Below are 26,644 nucleotides of genomic sequence, written 5' to 3' on the forward strand. Positions count from 1 at the left end.
TATACACCTCCCCCATGTTAGCCTGGCGAACTCGGGGAGACATTCACACTCTTTTAATGAACTCAGGGAGAAGCACACCACCAGTTGATTAACTCAGCTGCTGATAGCTGTTTATCTAAAGCAAAGACCACCCTTGGGTCCCCTTGGTGTTGAGATCAAGTCAGCTTCTTTGCAACAGCTATGATCAGTAAAACCCTGCATTATTCCCTGAGCTTCACAGGCACATCACCCTGGCACATATCCTCTGAGTCTTCTTCCATGGTAGGGCTTTACTGGTCAGTCACACCTGTCTTTATTTTTTCAGTAGTCAGTCTCCTAGAATGTAAAACTGGGCATGTGTTGGTTTGGGGGTTTGTTTTGGTGTTTGGGGTTTACTTATTTATTTATTTATTTTTGGGGGGTGAGTTTAACATGTTGTTCTGTCTTCCAGTAACTCTGCACATGTTTTTGGCTGGTCATCTCAGGCATTCAATTTTTCCTTGTTTGCTTTGTATCCTTGGTGAATTCCATGTCTTCCTGCTTTTTAGATTGACTGCACTTCTCCCTCACCATCCCTCATCTCATGCTCTTGTTTTTTTCTTTTTGACTTCTCAGCATAGAAAATCTGTTTCATAGCTCAGCATAGCAAATCTGTTTCATCTGTTTATTCTCCATCTCATCTTTTTTGCTGTCTCCATAGTCATATTTTGTTGTTGTTAACATTTCCTCTGTTTATCCTTCTTCTATATATACTCCTGAATTGCAAGATGATTAGCTCCTTAGTTTCTATGCCCATTTCTCCACCACTGTCAATACTGAATCTCAATAATCCTTGGGTTCAATTGCATTTCCAACCCATCTCTTTCAGGAGCTGTATCAGACAACACTTCAAAACCAAGATCGTGCCTAATATTTTTTGTTACTGGATTAAGGATGGTGTGTGTTCCCTAGGTCATATAATTATCTTCTGCCTCCGTTGGCTGTTTTTTCAGTGCTGCCACTGTTGTATTTTCCTGAAAAACAGAAAACTACTTCTGCCCTCAGACTGCCATACAAAGTTTCCCTGTTTGCTGACTAGATTTCTGGCAATTTGGGTTTTAAAATCTTCTTTCTTAGACAAACCAGACTAATAATTATGGTTTGTAATAATCAAGGCTAAAATATAGGTCCTAAGCTTTACCGGAGATAGTTCTGCATTATGGTCTCAAAATGTATCCCACAAAGAAATCTTATTAATTGCTGCCAAAAAAATAGTCATAGATGAACATCCAAATTTGTTAATGTATATAATTCAATCCCTACTCTTTTTTCCCATTTTCCGATTTCTGTTAGTTGTACAGGAGTAATTTAATGCATTTTTAAAGTTGGTGAGTGAATTCATATTTGGTTTTGTAAGTTTTTTTCCAAAAGTTGAGTTAAGTCCAGAAGACCTTTGAATTTCCTGCCTTGGTATATTTCACTCTGTGCTGATGAAGCCTGAGTGTTTTACTGTACTGTGTTTTTAAACCTATAGGGAATTCATGGGTTTTGTACTTGTCCTGCCTTGACTCGTGCAGATTCTCTAAGGCTTTTTAATAATTAGAGAACATATGGAGATGCTCCCCCATGTAAACAAAAAACAGAATGGGAGGGAATAATAATAATGAGCATTTAGAATGCAACTGTTTTTTATTTGGTTGTAAAAGAAAACCATTGTGGCAGCCCTGTTCAAGATGTTCTACAGATCTTTTTTTAAAGAGGCAAGGAAACACCATTGTAATGTATTTCTGTGATATAAACACTGCACAGAGTACGAACATAATGAGAGCTGAGGAATTATACTTACAGCCAAACTTGAATTATGATCTGCATATGCTTCCATGACTTTCATGTCTTTGAGGGCTCACGTAGGCACTCGTTAGTGATCAAAGAGTCAATTGTGTTACACTGACTGTTTGCTGTTGCTTTCTGAACATTGTTTAAGACGGGAGACATCATCATGTGCAAATTCAAACACAGAAACTTGGTGAATGTTCTTTTTTTTGTGTATCTTTCTTTTTTTTCGGACAAGGAACACTGTTTTTCATAAACATTATTTTCAAAGGTAGTTTACAGGGCTTTTTTCAAGACTAGTTTCTACATAATGGGTCAACTGCTGATAATGCTTGAAAGCTGTTATCAGGTACCCATATGGGGTGCATAAATTATAAAATTTCAAAATTCATGTGACTGCCACTGAGTAGCAGGGGTCCTGGTGATTTGAAGCAAAGGAATCCAGCCTCTGTCATGGACATTTTTACACTGCGAGTTTGTATGTAATTGTGCAGAGATTACCAGACAGACAGCATTTTGTTCCTGTTGTTCTTGTAGCTGTTCACAATTGCTTAACAAAGAGTGCAAAAACGTATGCATATATCTAAATAAAATATTATCTTTGACAGCTATAATTTTTGCATTTAGTTATAAAGAAAATAACTGGCAAAAAAGGTCCTAAGAAATAATTACATCTAAATTACTGTTGAACTTCATCTCACCCATCATTTTTTTGTCATTTATAAGGTTATTCTAATAATTTTGCCCAACTTTGCCCAACAAATGTTTCTACTCCCATGTTTCCAGGTGGGATGCAGGAGTAAGGAAAGAAACCTTACAACAGTAAGGTTGACTGTTTTAGTCAAGGTACAGGACTCAGGTTTATTAATACCCAGTCATATATGTGCTCAGTAAGCCAAACCTGCATCCATATCTACCATCTTTACAATCAAATGAGTGTAGAGATTTAAAAGTTTAATCTTTTATTCAAATGCATGAAAAATGTCATTTTTCAAGTTTTTAGAATGATGCTTTTTGCTGCTTGGATATCTGCAACTCAAGGCTATTATAATGTATTGTAGTTCTTAGTCTACACTATTAATGTCAATGGGAGCTTTAACAATAATTTGCAAGTAATAACCAGTAGTTTTTCTGTAAGTGAAATGGAATGTGAACTCTGTTAATATTCTTCTAACATTGTTTAAAATCTAATAAAAATGAATAAAATAACTTTTGAAAGTATTGCTGGAGTCTTGCAAGGACCATATGCTTCCTGACTCTTTAATATATCATTTGAGTAGGACATACAGGAAGAATGTCAGTTACTGATCAGATCTATAGGTCCTGTTTCCCCCTATGGAGACTGAAAGCCATGATGGGTACAATAAATCTGTGTGAATCATCTAGTGAGTGATGCAAGTGGACTGCTTGGCGAATGAGAGCCTATAATATAACAGAACTACACTTCTAATGATTTAAGGCAGGAAGTTGCCTGAACAGTTGTGGCTTCTGTCAGGTTTTTCAGTGTTATATAGTTTTATGTGTCTTATGTAAAAGCTAAAATTAGAATTATTTGTATTGTATGTTGTATAGATTTGTCTAGCTCTTTACAGGTAATTAGCAAATTGCCATTTTTTCCCATGATAAAGAATAGTCTATTTCTAGTAGCCATTGTTTTTGAGGATGAACAAGAAATGGTACTGTTTATTAGTAAATTCTTTCCTTAGACAGGCGAATGGTTTCCTGTCCCACTGAAAGCTGCATGTACTTACTGAGCTGATTTCATATTCTAGATAAATAGTTATGAATACTAGAGTTCATAAGCAATCTTTGGCTGTAGGTTAGTAATTAGTTCTCTTTACTGAAAATAAGTCCCTTGAAAATTTGATATGATAATTTATTTACATTGTGGATCAAGCATGAGAATTAATCAAAGGAATGGTAGAAATTTAGCATCAGATTAAGCTTACAGGTCTTATGAGAGGCAGGCCAGTTAGGGCTGAAAAATCATTACTTTTGCTTTGCATTAATTCCATGTTTGATCTTACTGCAAATAAATTGCTTTCAAGAAACTGATGCAGTGATTACATTTTTTTATGCTATAATTAATTAAAAACTACAGAGCTCATATGGACTTAAAGGTGTGCTCAGATTTTCTTGAGGTTTATGAGCAAGGTTTCACCTTAGATTTGTTCGACTGGAAAAGCTGTCAATGTCTGTTAGGCCAAATTTAACTACATACAAACTTATGTTAACTGTAAGTGGTTCAGTTTATTACCTTTAAGTATTCTTTTGATACTGCTATCTTTGTGCAAAGCAGCAGAATATAGGTAATTTTTTTTTTTCTTAGAAACGTAGAGTGCTAAGCTCTGTGAGCAGCAGAACAAATGAACCTGGAATTCCAAGGGATTTGTAATTGACAGCTGACTAATCTTATTAAAACTGCAATGTATAGTATATGTTAAACACCAACAAATCTAAAAAGGATGGAAGTCATCCCTGCAGAATGGGTTCTCTGGTGTCTGATAGGCCAACAAACTTGGCTGAAGCTTTCTTACGGTTTGAATATTTGTAAAATGTAAGAACAGCTAATCTGCATTAGACCAGAGGTTATTCTGAAATGGTATCCTGTCTCTTAGAGTGTTGAAAAGCAAATGGATAGAGAAGATAATGGGAATTGGGTGAGCATGTAATGATGCTTCCTTATTAAATTTCAGTTCAGGGACTTTGAACTAGAGATGGTTGCACTTGATCACACATGTCTCTCTCCCTGTCTAATACTGTCTTACAGAACTGAGTCTTTGAACTCATGCTGGTCTTTAGCATTTGCCATGTTCTGCAGCCAGGAGTAGCACAGCTTACCCTTTTGTTGTATGAGAAACAAACTCTTCTTTTCTTTGCTTCAATTTCCTGACTTCTTCCATGTGGGTTTCCCCCCCCCCCCCCCCCCCTTTTTTTTTTTTTAAATTAGTGTGTCTGATCAAGATTGAGCATTGCATCACATTGCATTATTTTTCTCAGCGGGAGCACTAACAGAGTCTGTCATCTCTGCCTTCCATAGAACTTACAGGAATTTAGTATATTTGAGACTTTGACCCACTATCAAATGTCTTTGAAATTACCAAATAGCTTAAAAAATTGGAGGGAAGGGGGAGGACAGACAGACCAGTGGGCAGGACATGCCTGCGGGGAACACAGGAAGCTGCCCTTCTTGATAGCTGCTGCTACCAAGCGTCAATAGAGCGGTTGGCCCAGACATAAGCGTGTAGCTAGAGCTGGAGCCCGGTCCTGGGCCTTCTTAGCACCACGCAGCTCTGCAGAGCACCACAGCTCTGGCTTGCTCCAGAGTAGTGTTACTGCATAGCCAATGCTGTCCATGCTTCTTGATCAACCCCAGTGGCAAGCCATATGGAGAGCGCACCTGCATTACAGCAGACTTCATCACTTTTGTCCCAGTTTTTGCTTTCTATACAAACTGTGATAAGCTTGAGAAACCAAAAGGGTGCAGCTGGGATTTTCATAGAGGCCATGCTTCGTTTGGCTCGGGGATGAGCAGTGTGATACATCCCACTCTAGCTTTTGTCAAAGAAGGGTTGCTCTCAGCACATTTCTGCTTACCCTCTCCTGACTTCCGTGGTGACGTGCTCTTCACTCTGCCCACTGTTACTACCACCAGTGTAGGTCTAACATATTATGGTTCATAAAACAGCAAGCAACAAAATGACAATGACAGACAACAAACTCGGGATGTTGTGTTTGTTTGCTTTGGTATACATGAATTGAAGTCAGATCCAAATTGAGATTGTCTTGAGTGAAAGATAATCCAGGGGGGAAGCTAATGGTTCAGATATAGAGAAAATTGTCATGTGAGGGAATATAACTTTTTTCAAAAGTATAATGCATACAGTACAAATACTGTACTTGGAAGGTGTGTTGGAACTTCACCTAGCCTCTGTATGATTTCAGATTTTATGTGCCCTTTTTCCTATACACTCCTTTTTACTAGAGATTATTAATTTCCAGGGAAAAAATGATTGATGTCTCCCTTACTATAAATTTCAAATGAAATGTTAGATTGAGTTCCTGAGTACAATGCAGTTAGCCATTGGTGTTCTGGCAAAATTTAGTTTGGTGATTATACAACACCTGGGTTCTGGGACACCTTCGTTTCTAGACCATTGATAAGTCATTCCCATCATCCATTTCTTGTGTCTGAGTAGAGGAAATAGTTGTCATGTCTCAGCGATAATCTTAAATCATTTCAGATTCAAGGACAGGTCTATGAAGGTGTCATGGATAGTGTGCTTTTTTTGTTTTCTGTTTCACTATTTCCTAGATGGCCAATGCCAGTCTGCTGGCAAGTACTGAAACCATGATAGTTTACAGATATGCATTTCTACAGTAATTGAAATAAATATGAAAAAGGTAATTTGACTGAAATTCCACAAATATTTGTTAATATGCATGGCTTAGGCTACTGATTTAACAAGCCCTACTTCTTCATCCACAAAGCTATGTTGCATGACTGGGAAATTGTAATGAGAGAAACTTTTTCTTTCACTAGACATATCACTAGATGTTTTACTTTCTCAAGACTTTATGAGGAATGATAGACTTTGATTGTGTACTTTATGGTTTTGTTCTTGGCAATCTCATTCTTTTATCTGTCCTAATTTTCATGTGGGCATTCAGTTTATTTTTTTCTTAAGATTTTAGGTAGTTTTTATACTTGGTAAAAATCTGCTAAGAAAAGTGTGTCGTGGAGTGTAAAAAAATCAAAACCCAAAAGCCTAAAAAAAGAGATGCTAGCATTACTTTAGTAAGTGAGAGTGCAGGTTAAGTTTCAAACTGTTCTAATTTCTTTGAAGGTGCACTTAAGTATTTCCCAGATTCAGTCTATAGTTACATCCTATAGTGTGTCTGGCAGCACAGAATTCCGGACTTCCTGAATTCTGAATGTACTAAAATTGAGGATACTTCAGTGAACCTGAAATACAATTGAGGTTTTGTGATGGTTTGAAGAAACATACCAGAGGAAAGTGAAAATGTTACAACTGTAGTTCAGGGACACAGGGGAGACGAAGCATGAGCTGACTGCACTTGGTGTACATACTGCACTTACGAGATGCATCTAAAACTGTGCATGAACCTTCAGTGGGCATTGAGAAACATAACTGGAGAAGATTTATTTTACTGAGTTATGTTTGGCAGACAGCTTTCTGTATTTTTAAATAAACATTCTCATCCACCTGTGGATGCGAGGATCCGTCATTATCATCGCTCTGTTGCCATGCTATCATTCATATTCTTTTGTCATCTGATACAAAATAATAAATAGGTTTTAAAGTGTGTTTTCTGTTAAATAGGAAAAAGTTACTCTAGCTGACAGGGTTCGGACATGTGCCAGGTGTTAACCATGGACAATGAAGCTGGAGCTTTTGGTCTTTGATTCCTGTATGGGAGTGGTTCGCTGACTTGCAGGAAGCCTTTTGTGGTTATCTTGTGATTTTAAGTAGCTTTTAAGAAGGTTCCATAGACATAAACAGTTCTACCAGATGGTTTTTGTGGCCAAAAAAGCTATCCCCACTTCCTCATTAGATTCCTATAACTCTTCCGGGAAAAATATCACAGACAGCAGGATGTGAGAGAATACACTTGTTTTCTAATGTGTTATGGAGAACATTTGTGTTACGGAAACATATAATGTTATGTAGAAAACAGTTTCAATAAGCTCCAAATACAACTTTATAGTTTTCACTTCTCTAGTCAGGTTGGCTTAGTGTAAAGTCGATCCCTCTTTGGAGCATAGCTTCTTTTCAGTTGTTTTGATTTACTATACTTCATACGTTGCTTGAGCAATCGGAGCTCTCTTCAATTTCTAAATTTTCTTTAAAGTGCATTTGGTCCTTGTAATGTTTGCATCAGCTTATGGGAGTTGAATGTCTACATGTCCAAAGAATTATTCTCCATTCCTCTTGGTTTCCTGCCCTACCCCCCATTTTTTATAGCTAGGCCTACTCCTTGACGTCTTATTCAGCTGACTACTAAGTGCAAAATGACCGTTCTTTGTTACTTTTGTATGTTTTTCCCTTCATTCAGTGGTGCTCTTACCGCCAAAACCATTATTACTGAAGTCACTAGGGAGCCTTGAAATGACTTGTGCTTTTTGCAAATCTCCCTGTTGCCTTCATTGAGTAGTAAAATAAGTGCTCAAAATTCCCGCTCTTTTTGATAGATTTTCACATTTTAACTGTTGAATGAAAGATTAGCAAAAAAAAAAATGCTGAAAAATAGCCATTCTTCTGGTAAAATAATGTTTTTGGAATACAGAATCTAAATTTTGAATATTGAACAAAATGGAAGGAGAAAAGAGAGGAACTATCTGGCTCACCTTAAGAAACTGCAAAGTCACTGGTTGCCTAAATCTATAACCTGTTTATGCCTATTGAGTGATCCAGTGTGTGAAATGAGATGGTAGAACCAGATGGAGCATATCTCCAGAAATTGTTGTATACCTGTAGTAAGGCATGAAGAAAATGTTTTAAAATAATTATGCAACTTCTGATTACAAAATCATGACTGAAATAGGTTTGGAGACAAGAGGCTAACAGTAAACTGGGAAGACTTAACTCTCTGCCCACCCAGCAGTAAAATCATCACATTCTGGAATGAAATTTCTCCCAGAAGCTGCGAGCTGTGCCCAGTGTGCATATAAATTATATTCTGTGTTAAATGTCAGAGTTCCTCAAATAAGCTTAAGTAACTAAATGTCACTGATACCTCATGAAAAACAGCGATCAGACTTTGGATCTCTGCTGTTAAGACCCTCCTCATTGAGTGAGGTGTAGCTATGTGACCTAGAGGCTGGTTGTGCTCATAGCATCTTACATTGTCAACTGTCTTCATGTTTGCCATTCATAAGCCAGATTCATTTGAGAAGCTGATGCAGGGCTAATCTTACAGTACCTCACTTTTCCTGATATCCCAGATCCTTTCAGCAACTGAGACATCTTCAGCGCCCTACCATCTTGGTGGGTTATCTTTCCTACTCTGTGAGCAAAGATGAAATCACCTAATGCTTGGTCCGTCAGCATAGCCTGGTAAAGTTAATCTTTACCAAACCAAAAAGCCTGGCTGTGTGGGTAGACTTGTAGTTATGGTAGGCACCTGCTTCTGCTGCACTCTGTTGCAGAGTACAAGGCTTCTAGGCAGAGAAGTTAGTAGAGAAAATGAAATGCCACTTTCTTTCAGATCAGCATGGTGGGATGGCACCAGTACCAGAATACAAACCTCTGTGCTGTTACTGAGAGCTTTGCAGTGATAAAGGAAGATTAAGCTAGCAAGAAGTCCCAATGCAGATGGGCAAGGTATCCTATCATAGTGATATTTGTCAAAGGAATTGATTAAAGTTACTTTAAACAGCTTTGGTACAGTTCACCAACTGAAATTTTATCTGTATGTGTCATCAAACTAAACTGTCCATTGTTTTTCTTAAATGTGATATTGTGTGTCAAAGTTTAAATAATTGTAAATTGTAAGGAAATAAGTAAAACTGGGGCTAATTAAATGAACAGGAAAACCTGCAAAAGACAAAATCATTAAATGTATGTTTCGGACAAGATTTAGGTTGCCCTGCTGTGATTGACCTGACTGCTTGCTAATGGATCCACATATACTCAGATGCTCTACTCATCTATTCTACAAAAGGCTAGAAACAAAAAGTTCCTGTTAGGTACTGAGTGTTTGCTATAACATGAATTTCACCCAGAATTAATTACAGGCAAGCACTAGTAGTACTAGGAAGGCAATTGAATACTTGTGTAGAAGCTTGTGTAGAATCAGGAGGTTTTATACTGCACTTTTAGAGAAGTCTGATGTATCCATTCAGTCCAAAAAGGATTAATTTAACTGTCTTACTGTGGAATTGAAACGTTACTTATATAATTTGAAACCAATTATATGCTCTTGTGTTACTTGGCTGATACAAATATTGTGCAACTAATTTTTTTTTTTATTTTTCTGCTTAGTAGTTGTAGTAACATAAATTTTACAGCATGCTTATTACCTGGGAATTTTCATTATAATAATTTTGTTTCATTTCATACATAAATTTCATGTTTCATATATTGTAAGTGTAGAGCAACAGGGAAAACTACAATGGGATGCGTGTAGTTCCGTAAAGGCTAATTCTTAAAAACAGATTTAGGAACTCTAGATTCCTAGTTATCAGGTCAGCTATCAGCTTTTGGTGTGCCATCATACCTAATGATTTCTCATTACTAGTGTAAGACCAGGAGTTGTATGTTAATTACAGCAACATACAAGAGTTGTATGTTAGTTCCTGACTAAATTTTCAGTTACAACTGAAATCTCAGTTTTGACAGCTCCAGAGTTTCCCTGCAGAGCTGAGACTTGAAAGGTGCATGACCCAGGAGGACAGCATCTTAACAGCCAGAGTTTTGGAATCTGTTGGGAAAACACTGGGCAAATTTAGAGATTAGGGTTAAGCCCAGAATAAAATACTGGAAATGCCTTCCTTTGTGACAGTCGTCTCTCCTGGCATGTTTTGTATGTATGTGTTAAATTATGAGTACAGAGTTGAACTTTTAAGAAAACTTGGGTTAAAAATACAGTCACAATACAGTCATAAAAAACCCACTCTTTCCTGGAGTGCCTGATCCACTTGTGACTGACAGGTGACTTCTGAGCCAGCTGAGTGTTGTAAGTGCTTCCAATCTGATAGCAGATGGTGCAATCTATGAAGGCCACTTCAACAAAGCTACTGTTGCTAATTGAATGAATGTGAAAGCTCTTTTGCAGAACAATGTCCTTTGAGTAATGGAAATTTAGTGCACGTACTCTGTTGAAATATGTGCCATATTTAGCTCTGTAAAACAGGGGTATCTATATGATATAACCAGCTCCCTTAATTCTGTGGCTATGCTTGTGCAGATAGAGTTGTTTCCCGTGTTCTTGTCAAGCTTAGGAGATGGCAGAACTGATCCCCTCTCTCCCTCAGGCTCCCGAGACATTTCTGCTGCTTCAGCTCTGTAAGCTGCTGATTTTTTTGCTGTAGGTAGCCACAAGAGGGCAGAAATACCTAACATTGTGCACAGTGCACTAGTCATAGCGTGCTGCACACAGCGTACAATGTTGCTGGGGGTAGTATCTTCGTTCAGCTCTGTTGGAGAGCTTGCAGCATGTAGCTGGATTAAGTATGGTGGTGCATGCTATTGGTGTAAAAGTAATTGAATTAATCTCTAATTGTTACCTGTACCTTAGGTAATGAATCAAGGTAATTATATTAGTATAAAATGTAATTCTTTTTTGTTTTGTGTTATTTTCTACTTACATGGTTAAAGACTAGCATATTCTGCTAACAGTAAGGCAGAGAAACCACCTCTGGGTTTCCTAAGTCGGTTTGTCACGCGTAACTGCTTTCCAGGGTGTTAGGGTGTTGACCTAAAGCTACAGATTAGTTGCTGTCTTGCTTCCCTTCTGGCTGGTTTTCTATCTACACTTCTGCAGCTTCAACTTTCTTGGCAAGGGGGGGGCATTCTCCTAATAGTTCATTATATAGTTTATTGTTTCTCCCTGGCATTGTACTGAATCAGTAATAACCACTGATCAGTAAATGCTCAGTTAGAATGCTAATGAATATTTGAGAGAGAGAACTAGCTCATAAAAAGGAAAAGCTTTCAAACTAATAGGATGGCATTACAGACAATTACTTATGGTTTGATGATTGCATGGTGGATTTAGAGTTTTGCTCTAGTCTGTAGCTCTGGATTCTGTTCTGACTTTTCTATTAACTTAGAATAAAGACTTGGACAAGTCACTTTATTGTTTTTAATCTTCATTATGCTACATGTGAAATTTTACAGTGCTGCCCAGGGTTATTAAATAATCTAGTGTCTACTGTGGAATGTTTTGCCATAGGAAATTGTTGAGCCTAAAACATAACAAGATTTTAAAAGGAGTGGGACAGTTGTATGGGAAGCAGAATTCCCCAAGGATGAAATAGTTATTGATAAAATAAGAAAATTTTGTTAAATTTATTTTAGGGTTTAAGCTCGTCTCTGCCTGTAGGGAATTAGAAGGATTGTACATGGAGAAACAGCAACCCTACAGCTTCATAATACAGAAACTTTCTCTGAAGCATTCACTGTTTGTCACTAAGCTACCTGATCATATTCTTGCATTGATTTGTAATGAAACACCTTGTGATTGATGTGTCTCTGAAACTTAACCTCCAACAAGCAATACTGAGCAGTGCGAATATAAAAAGTGATGAACTATACAGCCAAAAGATTCACTTACTGTGTTGGTATTAGGTAAACAAGAAGAGGTGAATTACGGTTTTCCTCCTTTATTCTTTGATCAGTGCTGCTTTTCAATCTGACATAGTAACTGACACTCATTCAGTGGTCCTTAGCTATTGTAAATTATACTGGTTTTACTCTATACTGAATAATGTATGCAAATGCTTTTATTTTTCCTTCTGGATCTTGTAATTTAGTAAATGATCTGTGCATTGAAAATGTTATTACATTTTTTTTACCTGGCATTCTCAACATGTGCAAGATGGGGAGTAATGGTGGTGGAGCTATTTGCTTTTTTTCTTTCCGGAAAGACAAGCAGCCTTATTCATGTGTCAGCAGTGTGCCCTGGCAGCCAAAAGGGCCAACCATTGTTGAGATTGTCCCACTCTACACTGCACTGGTGCAGCCCCACCTGGAGTACTGGCGTGCAGTTTTGGGTGCCTCAATAGAAGAAGGACATCAAACTATTGGAGCGTGTCCAGAGGACGGCAACCAAGATGGTGAAAAGCCATGAGGGCAAGACATAGGAGGGCGAGCTGAGGTCACTTGGCTTGTTCAGCTTGGAGAAGAGAAGGCTGAGGGTGACCTCATCGCAGTCTACACCTTCCTCAAGGGGGGCAGCGGAGGGGGAGGTGCTGATCTCCTCTCTCTGGTGACCAGCGACAGGACATGAGGAAATGGAATGAAGCTGCATCAGGGGAAGTTCAGACTGGACATTAGGAAAAGGTTCTTCACTGAGAGGGTGATGGGTCACTGGAACAGGCTCCCCAGGGAAGTAGTCATGGCACCAAGCCTGTCAGAGTTCAAGGAGCGTCTGGATGACACTCTTAGTCATATGGTTTAGTTTTAGGTAGTCCTGCGAGGAGCAGGGAGTTGATCTCAATGATCCTTATGGGTCCCTCCCAGCTTAAGATATTCTGTGATTCTGTGTGTTCTTTATACATATGTTTTTCCATTTCTGCATTTTAGGTGCCTTATCAGGAGCCAGAGAAAGCTGGGAGTATGATTCAGGAGCAAGAGACCTTCAGAGTCCGGACCTCCAGAGTCATTTTACACTACAAAAGGTGCTGGAGTATGGGGGAAGCAATGTGACTCAACAGGCTGCTCTACAAAAACTTCTAGCTCAGGCCTCAAATTTTAGCAACTCTGTTGAAGGAAGCTACTTAGAACTTGCCAACACTGTAAGTGCATTTTGCCTCTGCTTTTAACTTTTGTAGAAATTTTTTCTTGTTTTTTTCCAAAGAAGCATATTAATTCCAGCCTTAGAGCCTTTGAGCCTTCATGGAAACAATGCCACGCCAGAAAACCAATGTGATTTTAGCAGTTGGTAGGTGTATAGTGTTTCCAAAGCTTGTGTAACTGAGTTTCGTAAAAAAGGGTAGAAGTCTGCGAAAAGCCATACTGAAGTTCTTAATTTATACAATTTAACAGAACAAGAGTTGTGTCTGAAAACTTTCTACCAATTAATTTTTTTAATTATGGTGTCAGATTGTTCAAAAGTGTTGTGCAGAAAAATTCTTCCCATGTTATTTCCTTACTGCCCACTAAATTTTTTGATAATTGTTTTAAACCCTTGGTGTGCTAGCACTGTGCTTTTTTATTTCTACAGGCAAGAACTATTCTCCATTGTAAAAAAACACGTAATTGTTGAAGAAGTAGGGCATTATTTTTTTTGCTTCCCCATCAGTGTATTGGGATCAAGTTTGTGGTTTAATTTTAAGCCAGGCTTGTTATAAAAGACCACCCATTTTGTAGCATGTTTCTGGTTTTGTTGCACAGGAGCTTAAGTGTGGAAGTAAAAGATGCTAAAATGAAGCGAAAGGTTTCTAATTTTTAAAATGGCTGTTTATTGGCACACTTTACTTTGATGAAACAGACTCCTAGTGCATAGTATCACAGGATAGTTCAAGCTGTAAGAGAACCTCAGGAGGTCATCTAGTCCAACATCCTGCTCAAGACTTAATGTCTAATGGAAGTGATTGCGGGCAACAGAGGAAAATCAGCTTCTTTAAGCTGCATTATTTGAAAATAAAATGATGAAAACCATTCTGAAAGTGTTTTCAAAAGCCTTCTAAGTTTTATTTAAGTTCCTGAACATGAGCTGATATAGGACTTAAAGGTTCCATACGCAGAATAAAAAATATGTAGATAGTAAAACTTACCTAAGGGAGAAAAGAGTTCAAGGAATTTGACAATTCCTTAAAGGAATTGTGTCCTCATTTTCCCTAGGAAGGATAGTAAGAGATCAACTGTGATAAATCATAAACTCTTTGATCTTCAAAACTGGACAGAAGCATATGGAAACTGGAAAGAGGAAAAAACGAGCAGGCACCATGTATTATAAAGAGGGTAAGATGGAGGACCTGGAAAATTACAGGCCAGTTAGCAGCTTTATTTATATGTTCCAGTAGTTTTCTGGAAATGGGAACAATTTTAAGTGAGTAAGAGAGAACATACAGATTTGTAAAAGAATAGTCACGTCCATCCAATCTAATGTCTCCTTTAACAAAATAGTAGACTTTGGAGATAGAAGAGAAACAGTAGATGTTGTGTTTCTCCAGTAAAATATCTGACCCTGCCTTGAGTAACGTTGTCATCACCAAGGCAAGAAACATCATCGAAATGTAACTACTAACAGGTGGATATTGAACTAGTTTGAAAATTGTGGGGCGCTGTTTTTTTTAATATTTCCTGAGCTCCATTCTGTCCTGTGTACTCTGACTTGTATGAAAACACTGCCAAACTCAAATCAAACTATAATGTTCTCCACACTGAAAACTGCTCTCGCAATAATCCATTAAAAAGGTGCAAGTCTGGGACTAAGGAAGGTAGTGAGTGAATTAACATACAATTTCCTATTCAATTCTATATGTTCCATAGCCTTGATTGACGTGCTTAAAAATTAACATTTTGGAAAGACATGAGCTGTTTCACATTTGATTATTTTAAAGGATGTAGAACGCACTTTAACAGAAGTTGAAGTAGAGCTGCTTAAGACCAATATAGCTGTGCAAAAAGAGTGGCTTGCATACTTTTGTTTCTGGATTAGGAACTGTGTCCTTTTGGGATCTGGAGTTCATTCAGGTTTCAAGGTGGGTATGTACTAATACGTCCTCAGCTCCTGGCTGATGATAGTTCAGAAATGATGGGCTTTGGTAACCTGTTGTACATTTGCAAATACGAAGACACAGGCATGCAGTGTTATTCAAGAATGCACAATGTGAAGGCTACTGCATTGTTATGACATGTAGAAATCTTAAAAATGCTGAAAGTTCATGAGAAATAAAGATCCCCAGGTATTATGGCCGCCTTCTTATTCCCATCTCTAAATTCCTTCTATGCTTACTGTCATGAAAGATGCCTGATCTTTGTTTTAACAAGCATCTGTTTTACTTCTTTCTATGTTCTTTCAAACCACAGTAGAATCAGCGGTCTCTCATTTATATGTAGATGAATACAATAACAGCTCCATTTGACTCCTGCTGAGCATTCGTGTCATGTAAATTTTTGCTTTGGCTTTATTAAAATGGAGAGAGAAAGGAATGGGAGAAAATGGAGAGAATGGTTTACTTTGTTTTTCACTATTTACGTTTATTCGCTTTATATAGTTTCTAATACTGAGGGGCATGCTTACTGCAGTCTGAACTCTTTAAAGAGATAGACATAGCCTTCTTAGAGCTGCGATTTAATATGGGTACTTCCTTCTCTGCCTCTTTCTCAGATTGTTTTACCTAGCTGCATTTGCCACAATGACAAGCCGAGCTGCTCCCTTGCATTCATTCTCAGAAATGACAGATCTCAGCTTTCACATTTTTATGGGTGGAATCCAGGGAACTTTTCCATTTGTACACAAGGAGCTGGGCAGACTCCTTTGTAGTCTTAAGCAGGATTACTTCAAAAAAAGTGATGGAGGTTTAATAACTGCATTTCTTCCCTTCGGGAATTGATTGTATTTCTTTTTGTAAAGCCGTGTAATAGAAGGACAAAGATTTAAAAACAGACTCTGTGTGGACATTTCTCTCTGGAACTCTAAATGCTCCTAAAGTTAACCAGAGAGGTTTATCTTCTTCAGAACGCTTACAAAAAAGCAGAGCAGAGCCTTTCTGTGTCATCCTGCTCCCGGATGAACAGTTCCTGGCAGCTTCTCCCAAATGCATCTACACAGGCCATATGGACACACTCTTGAAAGCAGTATATTTTACATTTCTGTGTAGATGTTTAGACTTTAGACTCAGAGGTCTAACGAAGTAACTACTGTCTGGGTGAAGATAGATCTGTTGGGTGCTTTCTGGTTAGAAGTCACGTGATTGTTTTTCTCTCAGCACCTTGAAGTGCTTTTCCCCATTGGAGTGTCAATTCTTGTTACTTGATTTCCTGTTTTTCTTTCTGACAGCCTTCTTTTGATTTTAAACTGTGCAGTCAGGCTAAAGACATCCCTGTGGTGATTATGTACTTCTACAGCATAGATTATACTTCTCAGTCAATACTGAGGGTCTCCACACTGCCCTTAACATTTAAGTTTTCCATTTGCCAAAGCTAAATGAACATCAGTCCACTATCACTTTGCTTAGTTTTCATAAAGTGAATTTTTTTAATGCATTTTTGAAATCCTGTGAATGTACAGCTCTTCAGAGCTTTATAAAAACATAGTACCTGCTCTGAAGCATTATTCCTATTCCTTCACAGGAGCGATGCAATTTTTTTAAAAAGTGCTGTTTGAAATTTAACCATTCATACTCATTGCGTATGTTTTTATCTGTTCATTTCACATCATTTTGCTATGTTTTGGTTTATTAACACATGTTTAGATTCAGCTTTTGTTTTACCTGAATAATTTATTCTGTAGTCTTTATAGGGTGTGTAACTCTTTCAGCGTTTTTCAGATTCATTTTTTTACACCTAAATAGTAAGAACACATTTCTCTTTGTAGCTCTTCACCTTGGTACCAATATTTATGACTCACATATTAACCTTTAATGTGATCTGTCACCACTTACTGATGATGTACCTGTTCGTGTCAGTAGGTTAAATACTACAGCAAATATCTCTGGGATCCCTTGTATGTGTTCCAAATGTAATCATTTATGAGCTTGGTTTGTATTGCATTGGGATGTAAATAATTTAAATAGTCTTTATGGATCGAAAAGAATTCAAGCATTTCAAAGGATTTCTTTGGGCATGTGCATGTTTGGGAGCTGTCTTTTATTTGTACTTGAATCTCCAAAGTTGGACAAGGATCACTAACGTGGGTAGTCGTATAACTGTAGTGAAATAGCTGACTCGTGCGGCGTCACATCTGTTCACTTCCCAGGTGGCCGTGTGATCTTGATGTGTTCCCTGCGGTGCTATCAGGAGGGATAGCACTCTGTTGTAGGGGCTGAAGTATTGCTGCTCTCTGAAAACATCGCACGGGGCAGCATCTCGATATGATAGGCATATTTCACATTAGAATTCCAGTGAAGTTTAATAAGCTGAAGCAGTAAGATTTGGATATGTTTAATTCCCTTTTCATATTCTTCTTGCACGGATTAAAATGGACTAGTTTAACTTGAATTTTTTTTTTTTTTTAAGTAGAATGTGTGCATATAAATGCTAATACATGCCTGTGTGCTTATGGCTAGTTTCTGTTGCCTTAATTCAATGTTGTTTTAAGATGAATGTATTTGTTGTTACAAGTATTTACATTTACATAAGTAAAACCAATTCAGATTGTTTCATTTGCCATGACGCTACGATCTGATACCTCTGTTCTTTTAGCTGTAAATAATTCTGGTTTGCTGAGAAAGTCTCTGCACAAAGATCTTATGTTTTTAAAATATGACCCCAAGTATGTTGATATATGGGTTTTTTAAATATCCAGTCCCTGGACTGGTGTCATCCAGGATTCTTTAATCTCTGGTTTTTCCTTCCAAAGACACTCTGGCTATATTGGAAGTTCTTTAACTGCATCTTCCGTACTAAAACTGTTGGTTGAAAACATTTAGAAAGATTTGATGAGGGTGTGGTTGACTTGCAGAGGGGAAGAGCACAGCTATATTTTTGAGAATAGAATGTGGTAGGATTTCTTCATGACCACTTGCTTTTAGAAGCTCGTGTTGCTATTTCCTCCTCAAAGCAGCCATGCGAGTGCCACAGATGTGGTTGTTCTTACTAACTCAGAGAGAAGGGCATATTTGCAGAGCTGCCAGCATCGCTTCCTGCAGCATCTCATTGTTCTGGCCAACAACGAAGCAGGCATAATCCTGCTTTATCCTGTGTAGGGCTGTCAATGCAAGATGGATGTGTCTAGGTAGGAGGGCAATGGCACAGATGCTCCACCTGCCAAATCTGCACTTCTCATCTTAAGGGGAGCTAGTTTTGCAATGTCTCCATCAAGACAGAAAGCTAATGCAACAAGGTTCTTAATGCATCTTCTGGTAACTACTCTGGTATATGCTCTTCCTCAGCTATTCCTGTCTGGTTTGTTTGTGTGTGTAGCTCATTTGGAGGTACTAAAGACTTTGTTGAGCTTGGGAATGGACCGTTTTGATTGTGTATCTGTGTGACAGGGTATGCTTTCTGTACAGCGGAATTAAGGTGACTAAACCGAATTTAGTTCTGACTGTGGACGCTCTGTGCCAAATACAGATATCATCTCTGTTGGGTACACAACCCAAAAGTTTATAAAGTATGAAGGCGTACTGGAAGTACTCATAGCAAAGCAATACGTAGCTGTATTAGCATTAGTTTCTCAGCATGATCACTAGCAGATGAGAACTTAATGTCTTTGTCTGAGGAATTGTCACGTTCTCTGAAAATAGATATTCTTACTGCAGTACTTCTTTGTTAGTCAGATTCAGCGAATGTTTGCATTGCTAATTTTTCCTTCTTAAGAGCATTGAGCTGCAAGTTATGACAGACGGAACCATTGTTTTGAGAAGGCTATTCTTTTTAGTTGACGTGGTTCATACCGATTGATAATATTCCAAAAGTCACTGTTACATTTTTCCGGGACAGGTGGCTTTTCCTTTCCCACCTAGATGATCTGCTCCATAATCAGGCAAACCTAACTTGCTGTGGCCTATTTATATGAATAGCTTTTGGGTATAAAAGAGCACACAATGTTATCATTGTGTTTACATTTATGTCAGACTGTAGTGCAGCTGGCTCTGGGTAACTGCTTAAAACAGCATTAAAGGGCTGTTTCATCCTTAGTCACGATAACCATTTGTGTGCTCTGAGATGCATGTAAATGTAAATTAAGTGATCCACATGTAAATTCTGTACTGCTGTCATGTTATTGAGTATATGCAATGCCTTAATGTTTTAAAATGTACTTAGTACTTTAGCAAGAGAATATTATAGAGATGCTTGGTATTTGGTGTATATTCACATATGACATTTTGTGATGAAATTCAAAATGCTGAATTTAATCTCTTTGTCCAGCCCTTTCTCTAGATTATCCACTGATAACAGATGTCTGCTTGTCCATCTTACATACATAAGTTTTTATTTGGCACAAGTCACTGTGATGTTAGCGTGTTTGGAGAGTAAAAATTATACTGCTTAAAAACCCCATACCACTCTTTCTCACAATAAGCTGTAAACCTCATATGTGTACTGTAATTTTTTTAAGCTACGTTTTTGGCTTATTTTAACTAAGCTAGTACATGTAGATTTTAAAACTGACTCCTTAAAAACAGGAGGCATTGTCTGGTTGCCAGAGAAAGCAAAAATACTTTCTCAGGGGATGGGGAAAAAAGGACTTCATAGAGATTTGTGGCAGTCTAGATATACTCTTACAGCTATGCTAAATATGAACCATTTTATCTATTTTTTAATTTATAGCCTTCAGTTGTAAATTAAATGTGAGTTTTATTGAAATCACACAGGTGTTTCTTTTGGGAAATGATCTTTTAAGGGAAAGTTTCAAGGAAGTCTGAAGACAGAACTGTACTGTGAAAATAATTCCATGATTGGTTTTTAGGCTACTTTTGTGTGGTGTCTGTCCTGTTTCGGCTGGGACAGAGTTAATTTTCTTCCTAGTAGCTGGTATAGTGCTGTGTTTTGGATTTAGTATGAGAATAATGTTGTAACACACTGATGTTTTAGTTGTTGCTAAGTAGTGCTTACAGTAGTCAAGGACTTTTCAGCTTCCCATGTTCTGCCAGATGCACAAGAACCTGGGAGGGAGCATAGCCAGGACAGCTGACCCGAACTGGCCAAAGGGGTATTCCATACCATATGATGTCATGCTCAGTGTATAAGCTGAGGGGGAGTTGGCCGGGGAGCAGCAATCGCTGCTCAGTGGGTGGGTGGTGAGCAATTGCATCGTGCATCACTGGCTTTATATATTGTTTTATCATTATTATTATTATTATTATTATTACTACTACTACTATTTTACTTTATTTTATTTCAATTATTAAACTTTCTTTATTTTAACCCATGAGTTTTCCTACTTATGGCCCCCCGATTCTCTCCCCCATCCCACCTGAGGGTGGGGCGGAGTAAGCGAGCGGCTGTGTGGTGTTTAGTTGCTGGCTGTGGTTAAACCACGACAGTGTCCCTTAATGAGAACCTACCGTAAAGTGTCTCATTTAATTTCTACAGTTTTTATGGTTTTGTAACTCAGTAATATTGGTATGTCCTTTTCTGGCAAAGTCTGCCCCTTTTTCTTCTCCCCCCTCTCTCCAAATCTTCTCTGTTTTTAAATTAAGCTTGTTTGTTCCTTGGTTTGGGAAGCTCTGTTTCTTCAGCTTCCCCACCCCTTCCCTTATAGACAGGGAAGTTTGGCCCCAAAGCATCAGGTATCCCATGCTCTCAAGACACATCTTTTTGGATGGGAGAGAGTAATGCCTTTCTAGTCCCTCTGCGTGAAGCCAGTGTGGATAAGAAACACTTAGATTCTGTGTATTTCAAGGAATTTATTCAGTGCAATAGCCACTTTGAAGGATATGTCAGAATTCGGTTACCTGTGCACAGATTGGTTTTTCTCAAGTTATTTTGTTGGGGAGTCTGTTCTGTATTCGGGAACCAGTGCATACTGTTACAGTAAACCGCGGGGGCCGGGTCTCTTCCTCTCCTCCCCTTGCAGCCATTTTTTTTCCATGTCCTACATGCAACTTGCATTACAGTTTCTTTTTCATGCTAATAAAAGCTATTACTGTAAAAATGTAGCCTAATGATTCCTTCAGCTGGAACCCTAGTAAGTAGGAAGGCCTGAAGTTGAAGAAGATTCTAGTGATGTGGACAGTAGACCCTACTCTTTAGAAAAGATTTGTGCCCAAGATAACCTTGCCTTTTGTGCCTTTGCTTCAAAACTAGGCATCGTTTCCATTCTGCCAGGCTAAAAATAGAATCTGAGAATTCCATTACAGCAAGAACTGATTGTTGGAATATAGATTCAGGAGGCTTGGCTTGTCAGAAAGCAGGCAAAGGCAGTTTTGTCTGACAGACATTTTTTATGTTTAGGGATGTGGGAAGCTGTTTGCTGTTTGTCTTTGGTTTCAAGCCAGCATTGTAATGGAGTTTATCTGAAGCAGGCATCAGGTGTAATAGGATTATGCATTGTGTTTATACAGTCCTGGCTTCCCTAGCCCTCTAATAGTGCTCAGTTATTCATTTTTCTCTTATAAGTTAAAATGGACATTATGGATTAGGTCTGCCAGGACTCATCTATTTTATATGAAATGTAGTTTTTCTGTCTTTTGAACTTATTGGATCGTAACAGACATAGAGGTGAGCAAAAGGCAAATTATAAACTTGCTTGAAAATTCCCTTCAGTAGCATATATACTGAGGTTCTGATGGGTGTCAGCACAGGGCACATTTATTCAGGCAGCCTTTTAATAGATCCTTTTGACTGAGACTTTTAATTGGATCTTTTGTGTGGCAGTTGAACAATATCTCTTACAAGCATATAACAGAGGTGAAGTGCACAGAATGATGGGGTTTGACCCAGCTCTGTGGTTGTAATTGGATCATGGGAACTGGCGTGTGGCAATTGGGTGCTGTAGAAAAGGGGGTCTTAACAAGTGTGTATAAGTAGATGTTTTGAAAGTCTACGGACAAAGTCTCAAAACTAATTTAACTTAGTTGCAAGGACTTTGTGTCTTCCCCCCCTCCCCCCCCCCCCCCCCCCCCGCCCGCTTAGAAACTGTCTTTACGCATCCCATTTTGTTTGCTGTAGTTAAGGGAGCTCTGGCTCCAATGCAGGTGTTCAGATCTTTTTATTTTTCCAAACTTTTTTTTTTTCCAGTTGTCTGAAATGAAGAGCAATTCACTGGGTACATTGGGTGCACTGGGTACACTGCATACAGCTATACAGAATATAGTATTAATATTACCTCACTTAACAGTGGTAAGCTGAGCAGGAGGCCCAGGATTAGTCTGTTGAAGCAACATTAACCTCCTGGATTCTGGTGTGCCAGAAAGATTACCATGTAGCTCTTCTCACAGGGTCTTCTGTCTTACCAGCTTTTCTGCCTGTTTTCTGAGTGTGAACTGTTGACCTGACATAGCTGCAGTTGGCAATGCTGAGCTTCTGTGAATCCTCATTTATTAAAAAGATGAGAAGACTTATTTCCACCCCCCCTTACACACACACTAAACCCTTATGTCTTGGTTACATGATATATAGGAATTTTGATAAGAAAGTGAAAATCTTAACCGCAGTGCACAGTTGAAAATGGACTCTTAAGTGCTTTTGCAGTTCAGTGCTAGTTCAGTTATAATGGAATAATCAACCGTTATCCTGCCAACCAAGCGAGACAAGGCAGGGTTTCCTGTCAGTGCCTGTCAGTGCCATGGTTAAATTCATCAAGACTGCTCCTGCTCCTGCTCCTGCTCCTGCTCCCTGGAATTGTTTCTCTGTCACTGTCAGATCTGGGACAGTGACCTGAGGCAGTGCAGGATGTTGCCACTGTTCAAACTCCCTGCTTCTCTTTATGTTCTGGGTTTTTTTAATATGGTTATCAGCACAGCTGTTTTTGGGGACCTGCTTTGGTGCCAGTGCAGAGAAAATGGGAGGCGAGTACTTCTGCACAGGCGCTCTCTTGCGCTTACTGTTTCTACTTTTTGTGAACAACCGTTTCAGCATGATTGCTTCATTTTGGGCTAGAAAACCACATCACTTCTCAGCTGGGAGAAAGATAATGATAATAGCTGTGTTGCAGTGTATTGGTACACTCCACTTGTCATCGTGGTGGGAAGCAATCAAAGTAAACTTTCGAGTTTCAGGAAGGGCAGTGTCTGTTCTGTGAAGAGTTCATAATGAAGTAAGAACCCCACTGATGTACCCAAGTGAAGTTTGTGCCTTTAAGCTAAATATCAATCTCTGATTTCTTACACTGAGTTTTGTATTACTTTACCTACTTGAAGGGAATTTTAGGGAAATGACTGGAGAAAAAGACATTGAACCTTTCTACCCTATGAATTTTTAAAGAGATTGTAAGTGCATATTATTGGTTGAATCTGATTTTTATATGAATATTGATTGTCTGGTATGCATTATAGAAAAGGAGGGAAAAGCCTTTGTTTCTGTAGCGCCTACAGGGATGCCAGGTGTTTCTTCATCGTGATGAAATGGCTTGTGCCAGGATTCTAAATTTTTTTTTTTAGAGATAGGTTTGTTTATTTGCTTTGGTTTAGTTGGTTGAGCTACCCTTATTTGAGAGTGAACAGTAGAAATACATAGCAAGTCATTTCTAAACTTAATGAACTAAGGGAGTATCCAGATGAGGCCTGAAAGTAAAGAAGATTTTAGCTTTGTAATCATGTTTCATGAACCTGAAGTAAGTGTAAGTGGCTTGAGGTCTTGGATCGTAGAACCAAACAGACCATATATCATAAATGCTGAAGCAGGGTTGTTTGCTGTCCCCCCCGGTGTAAAATGAAACTCACAGATATGAAGGCTGGAGAAGAAATGAGTGAGGCAGAGGTAAGTCAATCTTGAAGATTATGATGAGAAGCTTAAATGTAGGAAGATGTATAGGAAAAAAGTCACTGGAGATATTTAAAAGGTACATGTCAAAGCAGTTAGAAGGGCAAAAAGCTGAATTTTGTAGAACAGATGGGGGGTTAGAATAGAGAGCTTGGATTTTATGTTTAGCTAACCAGGGAGAGAAAAAAAACCACCCACAGACCTTTAGAAAAATAAAGAAATACTCATATTTACTGGATAGTAAATAGTTAGGGAGTTGAGAAGTGATCTGTAGACTAACTTGCTGATCTTCATGAGCAGCCAGTAAACTATGCAGCCAAGTAAAGTAAAATATACTTCAGATGCGGACTGTAGGAATTCAATTACAATAATCTTAAATTTCTTGATAGTGAAATAGATCTGGTTGAAAACTAGGGTATTTGATTCACCAAAGGTTTTATAGATATGATTTCAGCTCCCATCATTGTTGAAGTAATTTTTGTTATAATTTCTGCCAAAATGAAAGCTCCGCAAACCCCGTAAGTGGTCAGTGAAGTTGACGCTCTTGTTATTTAAATGCTCATGCCAGCCGAAAAGTCTTGTAGAGCTTCAAGTAGGGATCTGTCAGACACTTGCCTTGCATTTGCCAGAATTCATCTAATTGAAAATGTTTCAAATGGAACATTTCAGTGAATCCAAACTTTCAAATACTTACATATACCTACATATATATGTACATTTATATAGATACGTGCATGTACACACATGTATATAGTATGAGTGTATATATATTTGTATACTTCTTTGTGTAAGTATGTATAGTATGTATACAAACACCACACACACTACATACACACAAACATGTATATATATGTGTGTGTATATATATACATGTAGTCAGAAAGTATCCGTTGGTTCATCTGTTAAACATTCAGAAGAGATCTTGACCACAGATGGTGAAATGGGATGCTTGGCTAGGTGGGGGGTGAAGCGTCTAAGCACAGCTCTGCTGTTAACCAGGGGCCAGGATCCCTCCTCCTTCTTTGTGTCACTGTGGGCACTTACATGGTCACTGATCCGGGTCAGGGAGGTGTGTGTTCAATATGCCAGTGGTAATGGAAGTCAGAGCGGAGAGAAATCTTATAATTGGGGAAAATAATTACAGACTGACCACACACAGATGTCTTGGAAGAGTTCCAAGAGTAAAAGAGAAGTGGGCAGCTGATGAATTGGGTTGCTTAATGTTTGCAGAGGCGAGATCATGACTGTGGAGTGAGTTCTGGAACTGGAAATGAGAGTGTATGAAGGACAAGATATAAAACCAAGAGAGTTTAGGAGTAAGGAGAGAATGTCAATGAGGAAATCTCACCATCAGGGATTGGAAAAATAGGAGAGACTTAGCAGGGGAGTCCTGGCAAATCTTTCTTAAGCAAGTGAGAAATTTTTGAAAGAGATTTAGTTCACAACTGAACATGGGGGAATACAAGTTCTGATAAAGTAGAAGAGTAGATATCTTAAAGGTAGGATTAATCCACAGGCATTTTACTAAGAGTGATCATATTTTTAGTGCAATAAATGTGTAAAACCACAGGCTGTATCTAGAGAAGTTAAATCAGAATGGCTACCAAGATTGTAGGGACTGGAAGTGAAATGAGGGAATTTACCTTGTGGTTAATAACTGGAGGAATGCATGACTGAACTGAGGGAATGCTGGACAGTGAAGGGAAGCTAAGCAGAAGTATGATGGCATAAATTGTAGTTTACAGAAGGCCTTGTTTGTGTTTTTAAGCAAGGAGCAAATGAGCAGTGATGATAATTAGGTGGCTGCAACATGAAAGGAGCATATAAATTGCTACTGTCTCTCCCTGTTGTCCTCACAGACAAGTCTCTAACGTGAATAACAGGCACACATTGACTCCCTGGGCCTTTTCCTGTGCTGCCCTGATGCTAAGGCTCTGTGGGGTCAGAGGGAATCAAAATGAATGTGATGGCTTTGAATGAAATGACAGAAGATGAGAGTGGCTGTTTGACAGGTTGGTGAGTGGCTTCATGGCGTGAAATACTGGAGGATGGAAAAACGGATCAAATGTGAACTCCCAAGGAGACCAGTCAGGTCAAGGACATGACTTTTTAAGTGGATTAAGTAATTGAGGAAGGGTGAACAGGTGAGAGGAGCTGATTGAAGTGCTATTTGGAAATTACATTATTCTAGATATGTTATCTGTTTTAGACTAATCGAGATGATGTGATTGAAGGAAAGAAGAGAAGTTTGCTTGTGTTTTCTTCAGAGAGAGTGCTTCATTCTTCAGTATAAGGTTGCTTGCAATTGTTTCAAAATTTTTTTCTCTCAACCTTCACTAGCATTAATGAGAACAGCTTGCATCAAGAAGAACCTACCATCCCTTTCAGCCTCTCCCTTTTAAATCATAGTGCATTAGTGCTATTGAATAAAGAATTTTCTGGAAACGATATCCAACTACTGTATTGAATTCCCGCTTCCAAGTTTAGCCTTCATGCTAATCTTCTGAGTGCTACTATTTTGTCTATGGAAATTTAGACCCTGGCAGTACACCTGTGTATTTTGTGCCAGAGTGAGAACAAAAACATGTTGTACTCAAGTTCTGTGTAGTAGATTTGCAATATTTGAAGGT

General features: G+C 38.4%; 1 protein-coding gene across 1 annotated transcript in view; it reads left to right on the forward strand.

Moving 5' to 3' along the window:
- MCC (MCC regulator of Wnt signaling pathway) overlaps positions 1-26,644 on the forward strand; it is a 225,520-nt gene that overhangs the window by 24,135 nt on the left and 174,741 nt on the right. The window contains exon 3 of the mRNA XM_075136679.1: positions 13,062-13,273. Within this exon, the coding sequence (XP_074992780.1) occupies positions 13,062-13,273 (212 nt within the window). The remainder of the gene's footprint in view (positions 1-13,061; positions 13,274-26,644) is intronic.

The sequence above is a fragment of the Calonectris borealis genome, chromosome Z, assembly GCF_964195595.1.
Source record: "Calonectris borealis chromosome Z, bCalBor7.hap1.2, whole genome shotgun sequence".
NCBI classification, from domain to species: Eukaryota; Metazoa; Chordata; class Aves; order Procellariiformes; family Procellariidae; genus Calonectris; species Calonectris borealis.